This window comes from Anoplopoma fimbria, chromosome 12, assembly GCF_027596085.1.
Source record: "Anoplopoma fimbria isolate UVic2021 breed Golden Eagle Sablefish chromosome 12, Afim_UVic_2022, whole genome shotgun sequence".
Lineage (NCBI taxonomy): Eukaryota > Metazoa > Chordata > Actinopteri > Perciformes > Anoplopomatidae > Anoplopoma > Anoplopoma fimbria.
This window is the reverse complement of record NC_072460.1, coordinates 12,556,603-12,574,450: the sequence shown is the minus strand read 5'-3', so window position 1 is coordinate 12,574,450 and position 17,848 is coordinate 12,556,603. Positions and strand designations below refer to the sequence as shown.

General features: G+C 40.9%; 1 protein-coding gene across 1 annotated transcript; it reads left to right on the top strand.

Annotated features, from left to right (window-relative positions):
* The first annotated feature begins 7,965 nt into the window (after positions 1-7,965).
* rnd1b (Rho family GTPase 1b) lies at positions 7,966-15,553 on the top strand. The gene is made up of 5 exons (XM_054609695.1): positions 7,966-8,085; positions 8,588-8,675; positions 14,404-14,513; positions 14,649-14,783; positions 15,308-15,553. Exons 1-5 carry the CDS (start codon positions 7,966-7,968, stop codon positions 15,551-15,553), a joined length of 699 nt encoding a protein of 232 aa, XP_054465670.1.
* The last annotated feature ends 2,295 nt before the right edge of the window (positions 15,554-17,848 follow it).

Below are 17,848 nucleotides of genomic sequence, written 5' to 3'. Positions count from 1 at the left end.
ACATAGGTGAGATAGAAAAGTGTTTCTCTTTCTTACTCTGGTAAACTCACTTACTCTTTTGCTAATTTTTTTTGGTAGTGTTTCCTCTCTTGAAATGTTCCCCCTGCTCCTCTGCAGGAAGCCTGTGCTGTCGGCCGGGTCGGACTAGGAGGTCATGGAGCACAGGGACCAGGGCGCCACCAGGGGGCAGCAGCAGCCCTCACCTCTCCAAAGCCAGCCAGCACCTTCTCTGGCCACACCTGGGGCGAAGAAGAGAACAAGAGCAGAGTACCTTGAAAGAGAGAGAAAGAAAGAGCAGAAGCCTGCTGAGCTGGAGGAAGAGGAGACACGAACACAGGCAGAGGAGCAGAAGGAGAAGGAAGATTCAAGAGAGGAGCCTTCACCTCACTGCTGCCCCCTCGGGAAGAGCTCCCTGCTCCCAGCGCCACGCGACAACTCAGGGCCGCTTTCTACAGCTGCACGCCCACTGGTAACAAAAAACCAGTGCAGCAGTGCAGTCACCGCACGCCACCTCCCCTCACCCCTCCCCCCACCCTGACCTTGTTCCCAAATCTGTGCTTTCACACTGGAAGTCACATTTCCCACCTGACAGCGCTGAACCAGCCCATGTGTGATCAGAGCCCCAGAAGTGTCTGTCCCAGACACACATGGGCTAATTCAGCTCTCATTGTAGACAAATTACACACCTGTGAAGGCAGAGTATATTAGCATACAAAACTGTAGCATAGCAACGCTATCATTATAACTCAAAATACTTAACATGAGTAGCTTCCCAGGGTTTCCTCTCTGATAAACCTGGCTTCCCCCCTCTGGCCAAAGAGTGCAGAGAGTGACAGAAAACCAAGTCTGTAAATCCTCTGTCTCTGCAGCTGTCTGTCAGCTGTCATTCCAGTTTAACCAAATGTTTCCTCAAAGGCACAATTGTTTCTAGCAGAGTCAACCTAGTCTCCCAAGGAAAATGAAAACGTTCTCTCCTTGTTTATCCAGTAGCCTTTTTAAAATGTTCTTTATTCACAATTATTTTTTACAGCAACTATCTATACTACTATCTATATTTCATATCTTGGCTCTCGGTATAGCTGATCACATATCTGTACGCAACAGTGATGCTAAGCTCATGCATGACAAGCACATACTTGCACATCAACAGACTATATGCATCTTTTGTCACAGCTGTGAATGTATAAATGCTGGAAGTATTTTTTTTACAGTAACTGGTTTGTTTATTTTATATTTGGGGGCAAAATCAATAACCCTCAATATTAACCCGAAACTGTGATTGTTATCAAATATGATTTATTTATTTTTACCCCAAAGAAATTAGTTAAAATTCTTCTTTCTGAACAATTTGACAAACCTGGACATATAGTTTGAAGCATAACCAGATATTAGGAGATTCACTCATATTTAAGATGTGTAGGTTACTCCAGAAAAGGACAGATGCATCGCTCCCGTCTCAGGCTGGTATTTATTACCAATACCAAACTGCCACTGATGATGGTTGACTATCCTGTTTTTTGCAGAAACTATACTCTTATAACTAGATGTTGTACATAATGTTTTTAAACTAATAATTGCCATTGGGAATTATATTTAAATAAACACATCATGCCTTGTTATTCAGGGTTCCAAGTGGACTGCAAAACATAAAAAACACCTAATTTAGTAGATTTACTGTATGATTTCCAAAGACAATAGATGTATAGATTAATTGCAAAATTAAATGTAACCTCAGCATGTGCCCTGAATGTAATTCTGAGTGATATAAGCACTAAAATAAACCACCCCAAACTTTTTTACACATCCGTGGTGTAATTCACATTTCACACTTCACTGCTACTCAGTGGTGTAATGGTAATTGTAGAGGTGGCTGGACTATATCAATGTTCCTAATAAGCCCAGTAAATTATCTCATCATCTTTTGGCATTAACAGCTAAAATATGCATGTGTATAGCAGTCCTATATATATGTATATGGAGGGGGACCTCTGGTGGTAAAGTTAAGTTAATGCTTGTATCCACTGCTTATTTCTCAGCCAATTGCAAAGAAACTGCGAGATATAAATGTCATACACTTCCACATAAATTAGGAATATGTACAACTTCTAGTCATAAGACTAGTTAAATAAATGTCTTTGCTTAAATACTAAAAGCTTCATCCACACTTTGCAAAGCCAACAATTGGCTCTTTTGTGTTAATATAATATATCTGATCACATTACACATAATACAGCACTCACAAGAATGAATGCATCTTAATAATTCACTGAGATTCTCATCGTTGATGCAACGGCTTTTACCATCTAAAACTCTAGAATTCAGCTAACATACCACATATGTTAATAATCTAATGTATGTGCATGACATATTGTATTCCTGTTTCATCAGAAGGGCTTTTTAGGACCATCTTCACATGAGCCATTCACTCTTCAGAGTAAATCAACTTGACCTACATAAGCAGTCACATGTATCAAGGCTTAAGTGTACATACTGTATATTCAATATGCAGATAGTATTATTATTATTATTATTATTATTATTATTATTTATTATTATCAAATTGCACAGAAAAAAACAATGCTTACAGGAAGTAGAAGGGTTTTAGGCACAGTACACAATTATATACTCAACACCTCAGAAAGCATGTGTTTATAAATATATATATTTTCCTCTCTTTTTACAATGACGCACTGCAGTTATTTAGGACCACCGTAAAGTTTGCTTCCACTGACACCCACATTCATTTCTGAAGGACCAGGTTTGAGATACATAACTTCTACTTGATGAAACACAGAGAGCACAGAATCTTCTTTAATTAAAAAAAATAATAGATATCAGCTCCCTCTATTTGCTTAATTTTTATTGCAGGATATTTCTACAAAAGGTGAATTATTCTTTGAGCGTCCAAAGCACAATTTTTTACAATTATCATTTCCTATTGCGTTTCACTTGCCTAAATTCTGTATGCAATACAAAGTCTAGCATTGACGAGAAACTAGCTGAGACTATCAAGGTATCTCCTCAGTTATGATGGGATATAATTGCACTACTATCATTTATATGTCTGCTTTACGATGCAATAAATGCACTTAACGCTATGCTGTACCCACCTCCAATATTGAACAAGTTGTCTGGTTTGATGAAGATGATGTCAACATTTCACCTGGTTTCTGCCAAGCCGATAATACAAATGATATCCAACAGTGTCTGATGATGATGTGATCAGGGTGCAAATTTTGTCTATAGCACATTTGAAAGAGGGGGTGAATAAAACACAACAACATTTAAGTAACATGTCTGTCTGTGTTGTTTTTATTTCTACCTGGTGACTCATAACCACCAGCAGAGGGCAGAAGTTGCAAGTCTGCACCTTCAAGTTGAGCATGCTGTGGAATAATCAGTCCAAGAAAACTACCCAGTGAGGACTTTGTCCCTCTTTAAAACAATTATGTAAAGGGTCAAGTCACTTTAATTACAAACAAAAACACATTTCTCACTTACCACTAGTGGAATTCAGCTAGTTTTGAGATATCTGTCTCTAAAATTTCTTCCAATCCAGACTTCACTATGAACAATTTTAATTAGAAAAACAACTACCAAAAATCAGTCCCTAGGAAACTTGCACAATGAGGTAACAAGGACACTTGTTGGCTGTTACATTTTTTTTTATCATTCAGTGCCTCCATTATTTTTGGGTGGAAGCAGTATACATCTCTCTCTCTCTCTCTCTCTCTCTCTCTCTCTCTCTCTCTCTCTCTCTCTCTCTCTCTCTCTATATATATATATATATATATATATATATATATATATATATATATATATATGATTTCACAGTTTGGTTAAGTTTAATTTAATTTTAATTAAGATCAATATCAATGCTACAGTTAGTACATAGTTTAGACATTCATGTGCTTCCAGCTTTGTGGCAACACTTTAGAGACGTCCCCTTCCTTTTTCAAAATGACATCACCCTCATACACAAAACAGATCTATAATAAAAACGTTTTTTCCGTATGGTGTTAAAGAACTTGACTGGTCTGCACAGAGCCCTGACCTCAACCCCATCCAATCCAGGCCTTCTCGCTCAGAAACAGTGCCCGACCTCACTCACGCTTTTGTGGTTGAGAAAATCCCTGCAGTCAGGTTTCAAAATCATGTTTAAAGCCTTGGAATAGTGAAGGCAGTTAAGCATGTCAATGTCTGGAATGAGATGTTTACCAAAGTAGACGGATGCAATCTTATCAGTTTTGGGTTTTGTCATTTAAAGCGTGTTCAAGTTGCATTTCATTGCTGTATTTGGCGAACCACTCCATGCTATTGGCTAAAGATCTGTAATGCTAAATAGCAAAAAATTAATGTTATGAATTGTGGTGTGTGATTTATTATTTGTGTGATAATACTATCAGCCTGGATCAAAGTTGGCTGAGGTCAAAATGTTCTTCTCTTGGTACCTTAATAAAATGGGTGTGAGGTTTGGATTGTACACATACTTCTGGCCTCGACAAAGCTAAACTGGGATGTTGTGTTGGCGCTGCACAACTTTATCAAATTTAGAAGACAAGGAGAGTTCAGAGATAATTGAACATGTATGAGAACTGCGGACCTGTGACATGTTTCAAATCTCTTTAATCTGTCCAAACATGCTACTTCAATCTGTTCAAGTTATTCAGTACTGCACCCGTGTGCCATTCATTCAGATTCAGCTTGCGCACTATTTCCTACAGAAATTCATGATATTATCTATCTGGACATGATCATCATTTACCATCTGTCTACTGTTAATACCACGTTTCATCCATTGGTAGCCTAATATCACTTCCCTCTTTGGTTGATCTACCATAAGTTGTTTTGAACTGCTGCTACGTGTCTAAGTCTTGAACATCACGTTTGAAAGTCATGCTACAAATCCTGGGTAACAACACCATCTGATGATGAGCTTGTGGCAGGAAAATAAGGAAGTTACCCACTGCACATTTCTAACTGTCTGAGAATCTTGTGAGAAAAATTGTGACTCAGCTTTTGTCTATTTTCCTGAGTGCCATGTGTAAACTGCTATCACTCTCTCATTGTGTTGATGATAATTACCATCACTGTCATCAAATATATGGAGGTGTGATGGTTTAAGGCGTCGATGCTTCATTATGCCAGAAGTCAGCCTCCCCCATATCCTCCTTCTCATCCTCTTGTATCAACCATATTGGAAGGTGTCACTTTATGCCTGATGATTATTCACAGCCACCTGCCTCTCCTGGTCCGGGGCTCTGTGGTGGTTACACAGGCATCTATGTATGCATTGCAGGTTTTTTTAAAAGGGTTAGAGAGAGTTCATCATCCGCAACTTCTCTTCTCAACTGTTTCTGTCTTCCTGTATTAAAGTTTTCTTAATACCAATCAGTAACATATCACAAAAATGTGAGGCTCGTTCATGAGGAGTGTTTATTGTTTGTAATACATTGATTTATTAAGGTTGCAAATCTGTAATCTCAGCATATTTCAGCCCTCTTTCACCACATTATGTAATTACTGCGTGAAGCTGTCACTGTAAGGTTTTAGAAAATTATACAACAGTTTTAGGTCGCCATTATACCCTGGGTATAAGACAAAAGAGAAAAGACATCAAATGCTAGAAACCTCCACCAAGAAAGGATTCATTTATTACTATATCATAAATGATAACCGAATAAGTTTTCTGTGAAATCATGTTTTATTTGCTGATTTAAAGTAAATTTGTTTCCAAACAGGTGCTAGCCCAGTTTATTACAACATAGAAGTACGAAAACTTTAATAACTATCTATTTACAAAAAAGGTTCTGACTCTTTAGGCAGTGCTACTTCATTTATCAGAATGTTAACTAGTATAAAATCAGCAGTGCAATATATGAGACTGGGAGCATTTCGATTGCCTCTCAACGACTCTCAACATGGCATCACCTGAGCTTGTATTCAATGATGCTAACAGTACAAACTATAGCAAACGTGCTGACGGAGCTAACAGTTTTAACCTGAGGGGGAACTGGAGGGTGGGTACAGTTTCAGCTGTAACTGCTGTATGAGAGCAGTGCAGAGCAGCGGCCTCGAACTAATCAGTGGGACATGCTCACATGCACTAAAATGGTGTTAAAGCATGCTCGGCCGGCCTGGCTATGTCAATAAAGCAAGCAGAAGCTCGGATTACAACATACATTCATCAGTCTATGCTCAGGTATACATTAGTCCACTTTATATTCACATAGACAATAGTTATTAGCTGCTATGTTAATGCTCTGAATGTCATATATTGCTACTTTAACTGGCTAGCCACGTTAAACACATTTTTTTATTAGCAATCATTTTTGAAGGGATACAGCTGCTTCTTTTTATAAATTCCCCCTTCTTTCTGGACCCTGCCTTTATTTACTTCTTTCAGCACCAGAAATCAGAACAATTACTGGGTTTTCTACTCTGAGTCTGAGGGAAATAAAAAAAACTCTAAACGCTAAACATGCAATTGTATTGCAACAAAGTTCCTCTTTTTTTGCAACATATATTGTAATTATTATCATTTCACAACATTCACTTAAAAACGTGCTATTCCCGCAGCAAAAAAATATAAATAGACAGAGAAAGTGCATTGGTTCAATATTTTTGTTGGTGGAAATGAAATTCTAAAGCAATACAAAACATTTTCTCCTCTGCATGGAGACACAACCTCCATAACTCAGAGCTGTCTATGATGGCAACAAGACATATTGGACTGTAAAACGCAGACCGATCCAGGCACGAGGAGTGAATGATACGGGCCGTTTGTGAACAAAGGCAAATTGGTTTGACCCTCTGGGGCAAAAACAACAACGGCTCTGATTGGCAACAGTAAGTAAATTAGCTAGTAGGCTGCCAGACACATGGGAAGGCAGCTAATTTACTTTTATCTTTTAATCATCCTTTTCCTTACAATGAGATGCTGTTTCCATACAGTATTAACCTTCATGGTGTGAAGTCCCTGTCTTTGTGTCTCTCCAGGGGTTTGACCAGCTCCAGACCTCTGACGTGACCCTCTGGGCAGCTGAAAGCTGGTCACCTATCAGGGGGCCTCACACCATCCCACTGCAAGTCAACGTGATTCTATTTTACTAAGCACAGGCCACACTGCCTTTTGATCAGCAAACATTTACTGAAACATTATTTGAATTGTAGATGTATCTGTTTTAGAAGACTGTCAGAGTGACTGTAAACAAGAAATGTTAAATTTTAGAGGAAATTGTCCACTTGTGAGAAATCAAACATCATTGCCAAGCGATTCTGTACAAATCTTTCTCATTTCAAAGCAAATTATATACATTTTTATATGACCTGCTAAATCAGAGTCAGGTCATTTCAGACCAGTTGTGGATTCTGAGTTGTTTGGATTAAATTGACTTGACCCTCTAGTGCAGATCAGAGCAAACTAATTAGTCTACTGTGGATTGGTCTATCAGTCCCATTGTCCTCAGCCAGTGTTATGCTATTGATCCAGCCGGTCGACAATCTAATTCATCAATTAGCAACAGGCCAAGTGACAGGACCCACAGGTGACAAAAACAGAAGTCTGCAGTGACGGCCTGACGCTGGCTACTATGTTTCATAAACCATAACAAATTCAATTAAACAGTTTTACATTAAATTAATTGAGAAGTGATACGCCTCCATCAATAAAATCTTGCATTGTATATTCTGCACGGAATATTTTAGAAAATCCCTGTTTAAGCTGTTCTACCATCCTTCCCTTTGCTCTCTGAGAAACAGCACTGAGAAGCCTTTGGAATGCTGAGCTCCTATTGGCTGCTGCTCGCCTCTATATAGACCCGCAGTGGCAAATTCAATCAGATCAACTGCAAGCATCCTCCGAGAGCCACCGGGACGCTTGATCACACTGTCAGGATTTCTGTGTTGTATTGATTCTTGATTTTTAACATTTTCTGCAACAAACACTGGGCCATCACCGACAACATGAAGGAAAGGAGAAATACACAGCCGCTGGTGGTGAGATGTAAACTGGTTCTTGTCGGAGACGTGCAATGCGGAAAAACGGCGATGTTGCAAGTCCTGGCGAAGGATTGCTATCCAGAGGTATGTTCTAATGTGGCTCCTGTTAGTGGAACATTTACTTAACATGTATGCACATACAGCTGTTCTGTAGTTGTGTTGATAATCAGAGCTCTAAGTTATCTTAAAATGATTGAATATGGCAGAAAAAAAAACGGTGCGCATGTTGCAGGCAGAGTCCGTTTTCATGCGCATTTTCAAAACATTTTGTCCTGTTGGTTTATTTTGAATGCATTTACCGTAATACTTTTAGAGGCATCAGCTGTTTTATCTTATGACCAATGGAATTATATTCCTAACACATTAATGACTGTTTCATGTTATACTGGTGTGCGCAACATTTCTTGCAGCTGCAGTGATTAATATGATTGATTGATCCGAAATTCTTTCAAATTGAGTGGGGGGGAAAAAATAAAAAAATGTTTTAGCCAGATTAATTCCATTACCTGTATCTGACAGACAGACAGACAGACAGACAGACAGACGCCTCCCCACTAATGGCACCATGCTGTGTCTTTCTCCCCAGACCTACGTGCCCACGGTATTTGAAAACTACACAGCCTGTCTGGAGCTGGAGGAGCAGCGAGTGGAGCTCAGTCTGTGGGACACTTCAGGTACCTGATCACATTTTCTCTGTCTATCCGGCCTATCATGGTCTGCCTTTCTGCCTGCAGCACTGAATGAGAATATCAGGCAATGCGCAGTGAATCTAATGAGCGTCTGTCTCAGCTGCGTCTTAGAATTTCTTCCTAGAAATTCTTCTTTTGTAGCAAGACATGTAATTATTAAAACCCTCTCCATCTTGGAATAAAGGAGATACGATGATTGTGGTGTTTGATGACATAAAGGGCAATGGGCAGGTTTCATACTCTTTGTTTTCTTCCATAGCTGAGGCAGGGGCACACAAAATATGCACACTTGTTGAACTGCTGAGTCCAGTCATAATTCATTTTCTAAAAGTCAGATGATTAAATGTCCTCATATATCACCTGATGCTTTTTGCACATGGAAAGATAAAGGATGGACAGATCTACAAGTACATTTCTGTGCTGAATGTGTTTCACTGGAATCTAGGCAAAGAGACAGGGATTATTCCGCTTCACTTGTTGTTATTGCTGACTTTGTGCATCATATGTTCATTTACACTAAGCGTGAAAAAGAGGGTCAATGTGTCAGTGTGGATCTCCCCGGGGATCTGCTGTTCTGTGTATTGACCTGGATACTGTGAACACGGGTCTGCAGCACCTGTTTGATTCCCCTTCATGCTCACCGCACAATGATTTTCTCTTTAAGCCCATTTATTCCTCTCCATCCACACTAGTAGCGGATGTATCACTATGTCACTGTGGCCGAGCAAGTTGGCTCTTGTGTATTTGTGTTGCATACGTGTGTCTGTGTGCAACAAATCCTTTATGTAACAGACCCACTTGTGTGAGATGTATTTACTGTGTTTTCGCAGACCCCCCCTTATCAAAAAGCGACAGGGAAAAAGTGAGTGTAATTCCTTCCCCAGACCAAATCCAAGCTTTTTAATCCCAGACTGTGGACTTTTGGTTTGGCTAGCAGGAAAGGGATGATGGGCACGCAGAGAGACATCCTGTTGAGCAGGAAGGTTTTCTGGAGCAGACAGACAGGAGGCAGCTCAGAAACTCTGGTGACCTGCATTCGCCTCCTTATGCTGCTGCGGGTCACCCACTAGAACAGCATGATGCAGAGGATTAACACTCTGAATAGGTCCACTGGGCCACCCTTTCTGACTGACCCTATGAGTTTAACATGCTTTCGCTTTCTCTCTTTCTTTTCTTCTTCATATTTTTTACTTGTATGTGCAGTTTACACTTCTCTCCTGCCCATCTTTCACTGTTTCAACTCTTTTCTTCCCTCTTGTGACCCCATTTCTCTGTCGCTTCCTCGTTACCAACGCACAACCTAAAATTGCATTTAGTCAGTGGCTAATTTGCATCACAGGGAACAATGAACATACCCAGTAATGAAGTTAGTGTGCCTTACAGTCAGTTGTGAATTAACAGATTAAATTAGCCACAAAAGGCATCACATAAAGTTATTTGTGGTGATTTGAATATTTTTTATTTGCAACACACTTTAGGTTTAATTTAAATACTGAATTTTCACTGAGAGGAGAACTTATATCACCCCTCCTCCCCCATCATTTGTTATAGATGACTCTCATGGATCTCATGTCAGGCTGCAGGTAATGGACGACACACACAGGGGCTATTTGTTGTCCACACCGTACAGTTTCTTCTTCTTACTGGAATTTGCTCTAATTGCTTGGAGTTGTGCTGCTTCAGCCCCCCCACACTGAGAGGGTCTTCTCATTATCCGGACTCCCCTTTATTGATTGGACTGACTTCATCCCTAACTCCACATGGCAAGCAGCTCCTTCTCCCGGCCCGCCATGGATTTACAGGCCAAAATCAATCCACCGGTTTTAATCAGCCTGGTTGTATCGGACATGTGGGGGGGAGGAACAAAGAGGAGAAGGCGAATATCGTCCAGTGGCTATAACTCATGAATAGTGAATAATGAAACTCGTTATGGTGATAGTGGGTAATGTATTTCAGGTTGAATGGTCTTGCTGATAAAGCTTTTGAGTTTAAGAAGATACTGTATATACACGGTAATCATTTATTGTATGATTAATGAATGAAGCTGATTTGTAATGAACCCAATATCCATTTAAGCTGATGATACCATCTCTATGATTGAAAAGGAGAGGCATTGTTAAGAGAAAATAATCATGTTAATGGATTACCACGATAGTTGTCTATTACCAATTCAATGTTAGAATGTAAATTTGAAATGACTGATATATGGCGTAATGCCTTGCTATTAGTCATTCAGGGTTCAGTCCGTTTTAGGGTCGCAACCATTTTATTGGTATTTTTCCATTATGAAATTATATGATAAAACATTGCATCAAATCACTTAATTGACAACGTTTCACCACTAATTCAGTTTTTAAGTAGAATAAAGTATAAGGCGAATTATTCTAGGCAGATGAATTGCCTGAACTGATTGGTGCTATAATAAACATTTTGACTACTAACATATTTCTTTTTTTTTTACCTCTGAGCCTCTGACTATGGCTTGGTATTTCCTAGCAGAATACACTTTTAATTCAATGGATATCAGGGCTTTACATTTTTTTAAACCATCTGTTGTTTGAGCCAACATCAAAATCCAGAGTTGGATGAGCTTTGACAGTGTCAAGTTACAAAGTAAAGCTTGTTACCAGCTCAACGTGGCAATGCTCAGGAACAAAGGGCCGTCCTCCCTCTCACTGCAGGGGTCTTCAGTAGTGATTCTGACTGGCTCTGGCATGTGAAACCAAGGAACAACCGTCTGACGCAATGTCGTGTGTTTTTTGTTCTGGCTGTGAAGTCCGTAGTTATCAGCAGCAGCAGCAACAACAGCAGCACAGCTTCTCAGTCGGCTGAGTGTGGGTGGAGGAGCAGGGCTACTCTTATCCCCAAATCTGTGAGTCATCCCATCACTGGATCATTACTCTGTCTGACCCCTGAATTTTCACTCTAGAGGAGTCTGCTAATGATGAAGATAGGCTATGTCGCTCAGTTGATTGAGCACACATGCAGAAAAATACCCTCACAGTCTCACTCATGCACACACAGAAAAAAGCAGATCCTCCCCTCCCCCACCTGTACACGCAAACACAAGGCCCGTCGTCTAGGCCTGCGAAGCCTACTTCTGGTCTGGCCCAATTTCCACCTCGACACTTAGCTCTGGGTACCGCACCATCAAGACGGATGGAGTTGAGCTCAGCTGCAGGAGTTTGGTTATGCTCTTTTCTTTTCCTTCCATTCCCCCGTTAGTCAGCCTTACTCTCCATGTTTTATGCCTCAGAAACTCTCCATCTGTTGTCGAGGCATGCTGTTGAGAAAGGGGAAGAAAGGGGGTATTTGGAGCAGGCTCTGCATGTGTATTGATTCGCAATGGAGAGAAAGAGGGAAGAGAGGGAAAGCGACAGAGACTGGTACTCAGTGATATCAGACTGCGGGGGGTGAAGGATTAATGGCATAGGAGGGCTCTTTGTGATCTACCTCAGTAGGCTACACTCCTGCTTTCCCTCCTCTCCTCCTCCTGGCTTTTTCTTGACACAATAGAAACAGATATTTCTTTCAGGATTAGAAACTGGGTCCTGGAGTGTCTGGAGAGTGCTGCCAAAGCTGCTACTGTACCCAAACAACATGCTGTGGAGCTTCAAATACTAATATTTACACATTCATACCATTTTTTTTTTTTATTCCTTTGGCGATAAATATGCCCACTGATTCCGGCATCCTTTATACAAAAATGGACTTCTTTGAAGATAAAAACATCCTAGACATACCCTCCATCTCCCCTCCCTTTTGACGGGGTATTTCATTTGTCAGCTTTAATTGCAAAGGCTTTTGGGCCCCCTGTGCAGCTTTCCATCGATTGCTGCATTTAGATCAGTGGTCATTTAATGCAGAATCACACCAGGTTCCTGGCTTTGTGATGATTTATAGAGCGCTCTGCCTCTGATTCTTCTATGAGACACCTCAGAGTCACCAAACACACACACACACACACACACACACACACACACTCATCCCAGTGGTGCTAATTGTTCTGATTTCACAGTCAGCAAACGCAAAGTTGTCTCACAGATGAGCGTGGCTTCTTCTACTCTGCCCGAGGTGTAAATGGTGTTAGGGCAATAATGTAATTTACATTTTTAAGGTGTTGACGTCTGTAAGAACACAGCCGTAGTAAATCATTTAGTTTAATCACAATGTTTCAGTTAGTTTGCTACTTAACAGTATTGTCATTTTTTTTAATCCAAAGGCTTAGAAACAGAGTTTTAATACAACAAGTCCCTTTGTTCCTCTGCTGCGATGTTTACTTTCTTCAGGACATTGAGCCCTAAGGAATTTCATCGCAGCTTGTCATTATTCCACTCACAGTGCCTGGCAGCTGGCAAATTCAGTTTTACCCTTTGATAATGTGGAAAATCATTAAGTATTCATGAAACTGATCTGTATGCACACATCCATGTTGTGTGTGCCTGTTCATATGTTTCCTTCTGATGCATTGTTTTCTATGCTGTAAATCAATTAGGATGGTTGTGTAATATCTAACGAGTAATTACACAGACGGCTTTTGTTATCTGTAGCTATAAGAGGAACACTGAATCCCTTTTGGGATTCACACGGAGCCTAAAGTAAACATGTTAATCCCATTGAGCTGCTCCTCTTCTGTTTCATCTGATCACAGACCTCTGGCTGCTGCCAAATTTAAATAGTGAGTCTGTGTGTAATTTAGTGCGATGTTGTGTCTTTGTGTGTGACGGATGTATGTCTGTGGTCCCCAACTCTGTTGCAGAGCAGAGGAATGTCCCCAACAGGAGGTGGGTGGGCAGTTTGCGGTGTAAAGTGATTGATTGGCAGTTAAAGCGAGCCTTTATAGAGAGGTGGGAGGAATGCCTGATGTAGATGGTGGATTCCAAGGCTGTTGCTGTGGTAACAGAGGGACTGAAGGTATTGCGCGCCGAGCAGAGGATTTTTGGGGGGGTGGGTGGTTTACTTAAGGATTCTGAGCATGAGTGGGAGCGTCTGCCTGCCCCGAGCCCACAGTTCCACTAGCGTTATCTACTGCAAGAGAAGATCAATGAGGATTTAATGCTCGATTGTCATCTTCTCTCCCTCTGAAATGCCAGCAGAGGATATAGGAGCAGAGGAGAGAGCAGTTTCAGGGACAGCAAAGTGAGGCTCAGCAGGAGAAGTGATGCCGATTGCACATAATCCCTGCAGCTCACTCATTCTGCCTCTGCCACTCTGCTGCTGGATCACCCTTTTTGCACTGACCAACAGCCTGTTGCTACAGCAATTGAATCCGGAAACAATCTTCAGTAAAAATAAATGACTCATTAATTCACTAATTGACTCTTTTACAAATGCAAATTTAGTCTAGAAAATATGCCTTTTAATGTGGCACCAAAGTTTTAGAAATACCAAAAGGCCCTTTTCCATCAAACACTCAGAAACAATACAAGTTATAGAGAAACAAAGAATGGAAGTGTTTTAACATTTAACATGAAAATTTGAAAAAAATTCAGAACCTTCAGCAATATTTCAAAATGGCTGCTGTGCAAGATTCCTCTGAAACATTTGTCTCACATATCAGCATCATTCTGCTTTGAGTACCTGTGGTCAAAAGAGGCTGCATGAATGCACTGATGGCACATGGAGCTACTTTATATCAGATGCCTGCGTGTGTTCTCAAAATTTTGCTTGTCATTTATCCACGTGTGTAATTATCTGTTTTCTGCCCTCTAAGGTTCTCCATACTACGATAACGTGAGGCCCCTGTGCTACAGTGACTCAGATGCAGTTTTGCTGTGTTTTGACATCAGCCGTCCTGACACTGTGGACAGCAGTCTGAAGAAGGTAATGGCTTCCGTACTTTACTTTACAGTCATGATTCACCTTTGTGTACATTTGTCACATACTTAATATCAGCAATTCCCTCGTACACTCTGGCTAAATGGATCCACTGAACTGACTGTCTTTTTCTGTCCACAGTGGAAAACTGAGATCCTGGACTTCTGTCCGAGCACACGGATCCTGCTCATTGGCTGTAAGACCGACCTGCGCACGGATGTCTGTACACTGATGGAGCTGTCCAATCAGAAACAGACTCCGATAACCTATGAGCAGGTGAGACAAATGAAGTAACACAAAGAGTTTGTAAGGAATATAGTCAATGCCAAATAAAAACAAGTCACAAAACATGTATGACAACCACACTTAAATAGTACAGTTACTTAACTCTTAATTTTGAGGCTTAATTAATGACAGTTACCTATGAATATTGATATATGTATCACATCTTTCATATCAGCACACTGGAGCTGTTATTTTCAGCTAGCATGTACTCATGTACTTCAGTATCATTTTGGTAATCTTTATTACCAATATATTATAATATAATATTAGGCCTATTTATTGGTTGAAAAACTTATTTTTTGTCTTTTTATGATGACAAAGGCCTCAAGGATATTTTTTCGCCAAGAAGAGTCAATGATGGCATGTGTCCTTGTTTTTAATTACACAGCCATTTTATGAGCTTTCAGGACATTTCTTCCTGAACTCCACACTACATGGTGACCCTGGTGCAAATAGAAAATGTATTAAAGGACGTTATGAACAGCACCATTCATCACTCATCACATTTATTGCAGGGTGCTGCTATGGCCAAGCAGCTGGGTGCAGAAGCTTACCTGGAGTGCTCAGCGTTCACCTCGGAGAAAAGCATCCACAGCGTGTTTCGCACCGCAGCGATGGCCTGCATCAACAAGCTGCAGCCTCTCCCGAAGCCAAGCCCCACCCGCCGCCTCTCCAAAAGACTTCTCCACCTGCCCAGCAAGTCGGACTTGCTCTCCTCCACCTTCAAGAAGGAGAAGACCAAGAGCTGCTCAGTCATGTGAGCGGAGACCTCCTGGCTTACAGTCCTCACATGCGACCCCCAGCCCCCGCCTCTTTGGTCTCGGGGAAGGGGGGGTGGGCACGATGGTTTTATCAGGGCTTCCTGCTGAATCCTTCCCTCACCCCCCCGTAAACCAAACACCCCTCAGAAGAGGTGGACACTTCGCTGTTCACTTTCTCCTGAACCTTTTAGCGCACATCCATCTTTTTTCCACTACTGTTTATCTTGCTTTCGGACAAACATTATCAGTCAAGGTCATCAAGCTATCATTTTTTTTCACCTGTAAACAGAATGCAACTACAATGGTGTTACATCTGTCTGATTTTACTATCTCTAGGCACATGTTGATTTTGTCCAAATTGGAAATGTGCAACGTGTGACGTTAAATCTTGTGATGTAAATGCCTCTCAGACAATTCAATGGATATTTTTCTAAGTACAAAAATAAATCTAGCATGAAACCGTCAGGAATTAGCAGCATCCTGTACGACCCTCCTAGTAAGGTGTGTAAGGAATGAAATAGCTTGTTGCTGGTGTCCCCATTTAGGCCTGTGAAAGCACAGATGTAGAGGGAGTAGTGGGACAGACCACAGTGAGAGCTTTTACATAGAGAGCTGTTCTCGTTGTCTCAGTGGTGATGAGAGCAGGGATAAGAGCTGTAAATGCAGGCTGCTGTGCAGACGGCAGTCTTGACCATTTCAACCTGCATGGATTGTTAATGCATGGTTGTGTAGCTCTGGACAGCGCTGCTCCACAGGCTTTCAGTGCTGAAGAGGCTCTGTGTATACAACACGACTGTTTTGCTGATGGGACAGACACATTTTAAATGATGAGAAAATATGCTTTTATTTAAAAAGCATTAAAATAGTTCAATGCAGAGCTGCTGAGGGAAATTTATGAAGCTGTGGCTAGTTATTCATGTCAGTCAATGTCATGTCAAGTGTTATGAGCATTTTTAAAAGCATAGGATAACACTAACTAAGTCTGGCCAACTGCAAATGGGAAAATCTGGTTTGCGGTATCAAAATTCTTCGGGAAAGGTTTGTAGCATTGCGTTGTGGACAGTTTTTCAACAATTCACGAACGGTATGCAGTTTTGAAAAATGCCTTTCATATCCCGGAAGTCAATGAGATATTTTGACTACTGTAATACGCCTGTGGATTTCTCTCGTTTGCAACAATCCAATGTAGCACTCACAACCTGACTCTACTCTTCCAACATGACTAGTTTTGTCGTGTTAATCTATTGACCTCCAATAAGCAGCACTTACTGTTGGTTACAATGACGATGAAGCAAAAAATGGACCGTTTTCAGAGCTTAAATCTTTGGCTTCATGGTTATGTGTGTGCAGCATTGATCTCTGTGCTTCTAACCATAAAGTAATAACGATTTAAGTGAGTGTGACGCGAGATAACCTGTGCGGCAATAAAGATGCAGCTTTGTGATTACTGTCATGCTATAGCGCTCCATGGACATCCGTGTTATAGACTGAAACCATCTCTGCTGTATAAAGAGGCTGCTGCTCTGTGTTTGCCCCTCCTCTTCCGTGTTAGTAGCCACTGGTATATAGAATAATCAATGACGATGTCCTGCTATGAAATAGATTTGAATAAGAGGGAACGACACTCTTTGATCTTGTAAAAAGGGCTAGTGCGTGGAGGGAAAAAAGAAAAAAGAAACGAGTAATCAAAATGCACAGGCTGGCCCTGTCCAAAGAAAGCTATTTTTCCATTCTTTGTTTATTTGGTTAATGTGTATTTTCTTTTTTCTTTTTTGGTATTTAAAGCATGATGTGAAACCCGTTGTTGTTTTTTAAATATCTCTCAGAGATGGTTGTAGCGTCTTCATGGAGCTGTGGACTGTCCCTGGTAGTCGGAGGAACCTAAAGTGGTGATTTGCACAAAGGCTTCCAGTTCATGTTCACACACCAAATTCCTGAGCATTGCCTAGCAACAATTCAGCATAGGAAACATAGACCGGCTCTTGGGTTGGGTGTGTGGACAGAGAGGGTTGGCTCACAAGCAGACATCCCCACATCCATTATTACAGTGTCTGTTTTGCATTTATTGGCAGGCTTGTTGAAAAAAAAACAAGCGTTTCTTGATATTTTACTTTGGGTAAGGGAGCTGATGCCAGGCCTTCTGAAGATGGGATAGATGGGCGGCTCACGGACCATGTCAGTTAATATGCAGCCTTTGTGTTGTAGTCAGTGTGTGGTACAATGGTGCAGTCAAACTCCTAAAGCATGTCCTATTAAAGTTGTATGATTGTACATACTGTCTCATGTTTTATAATC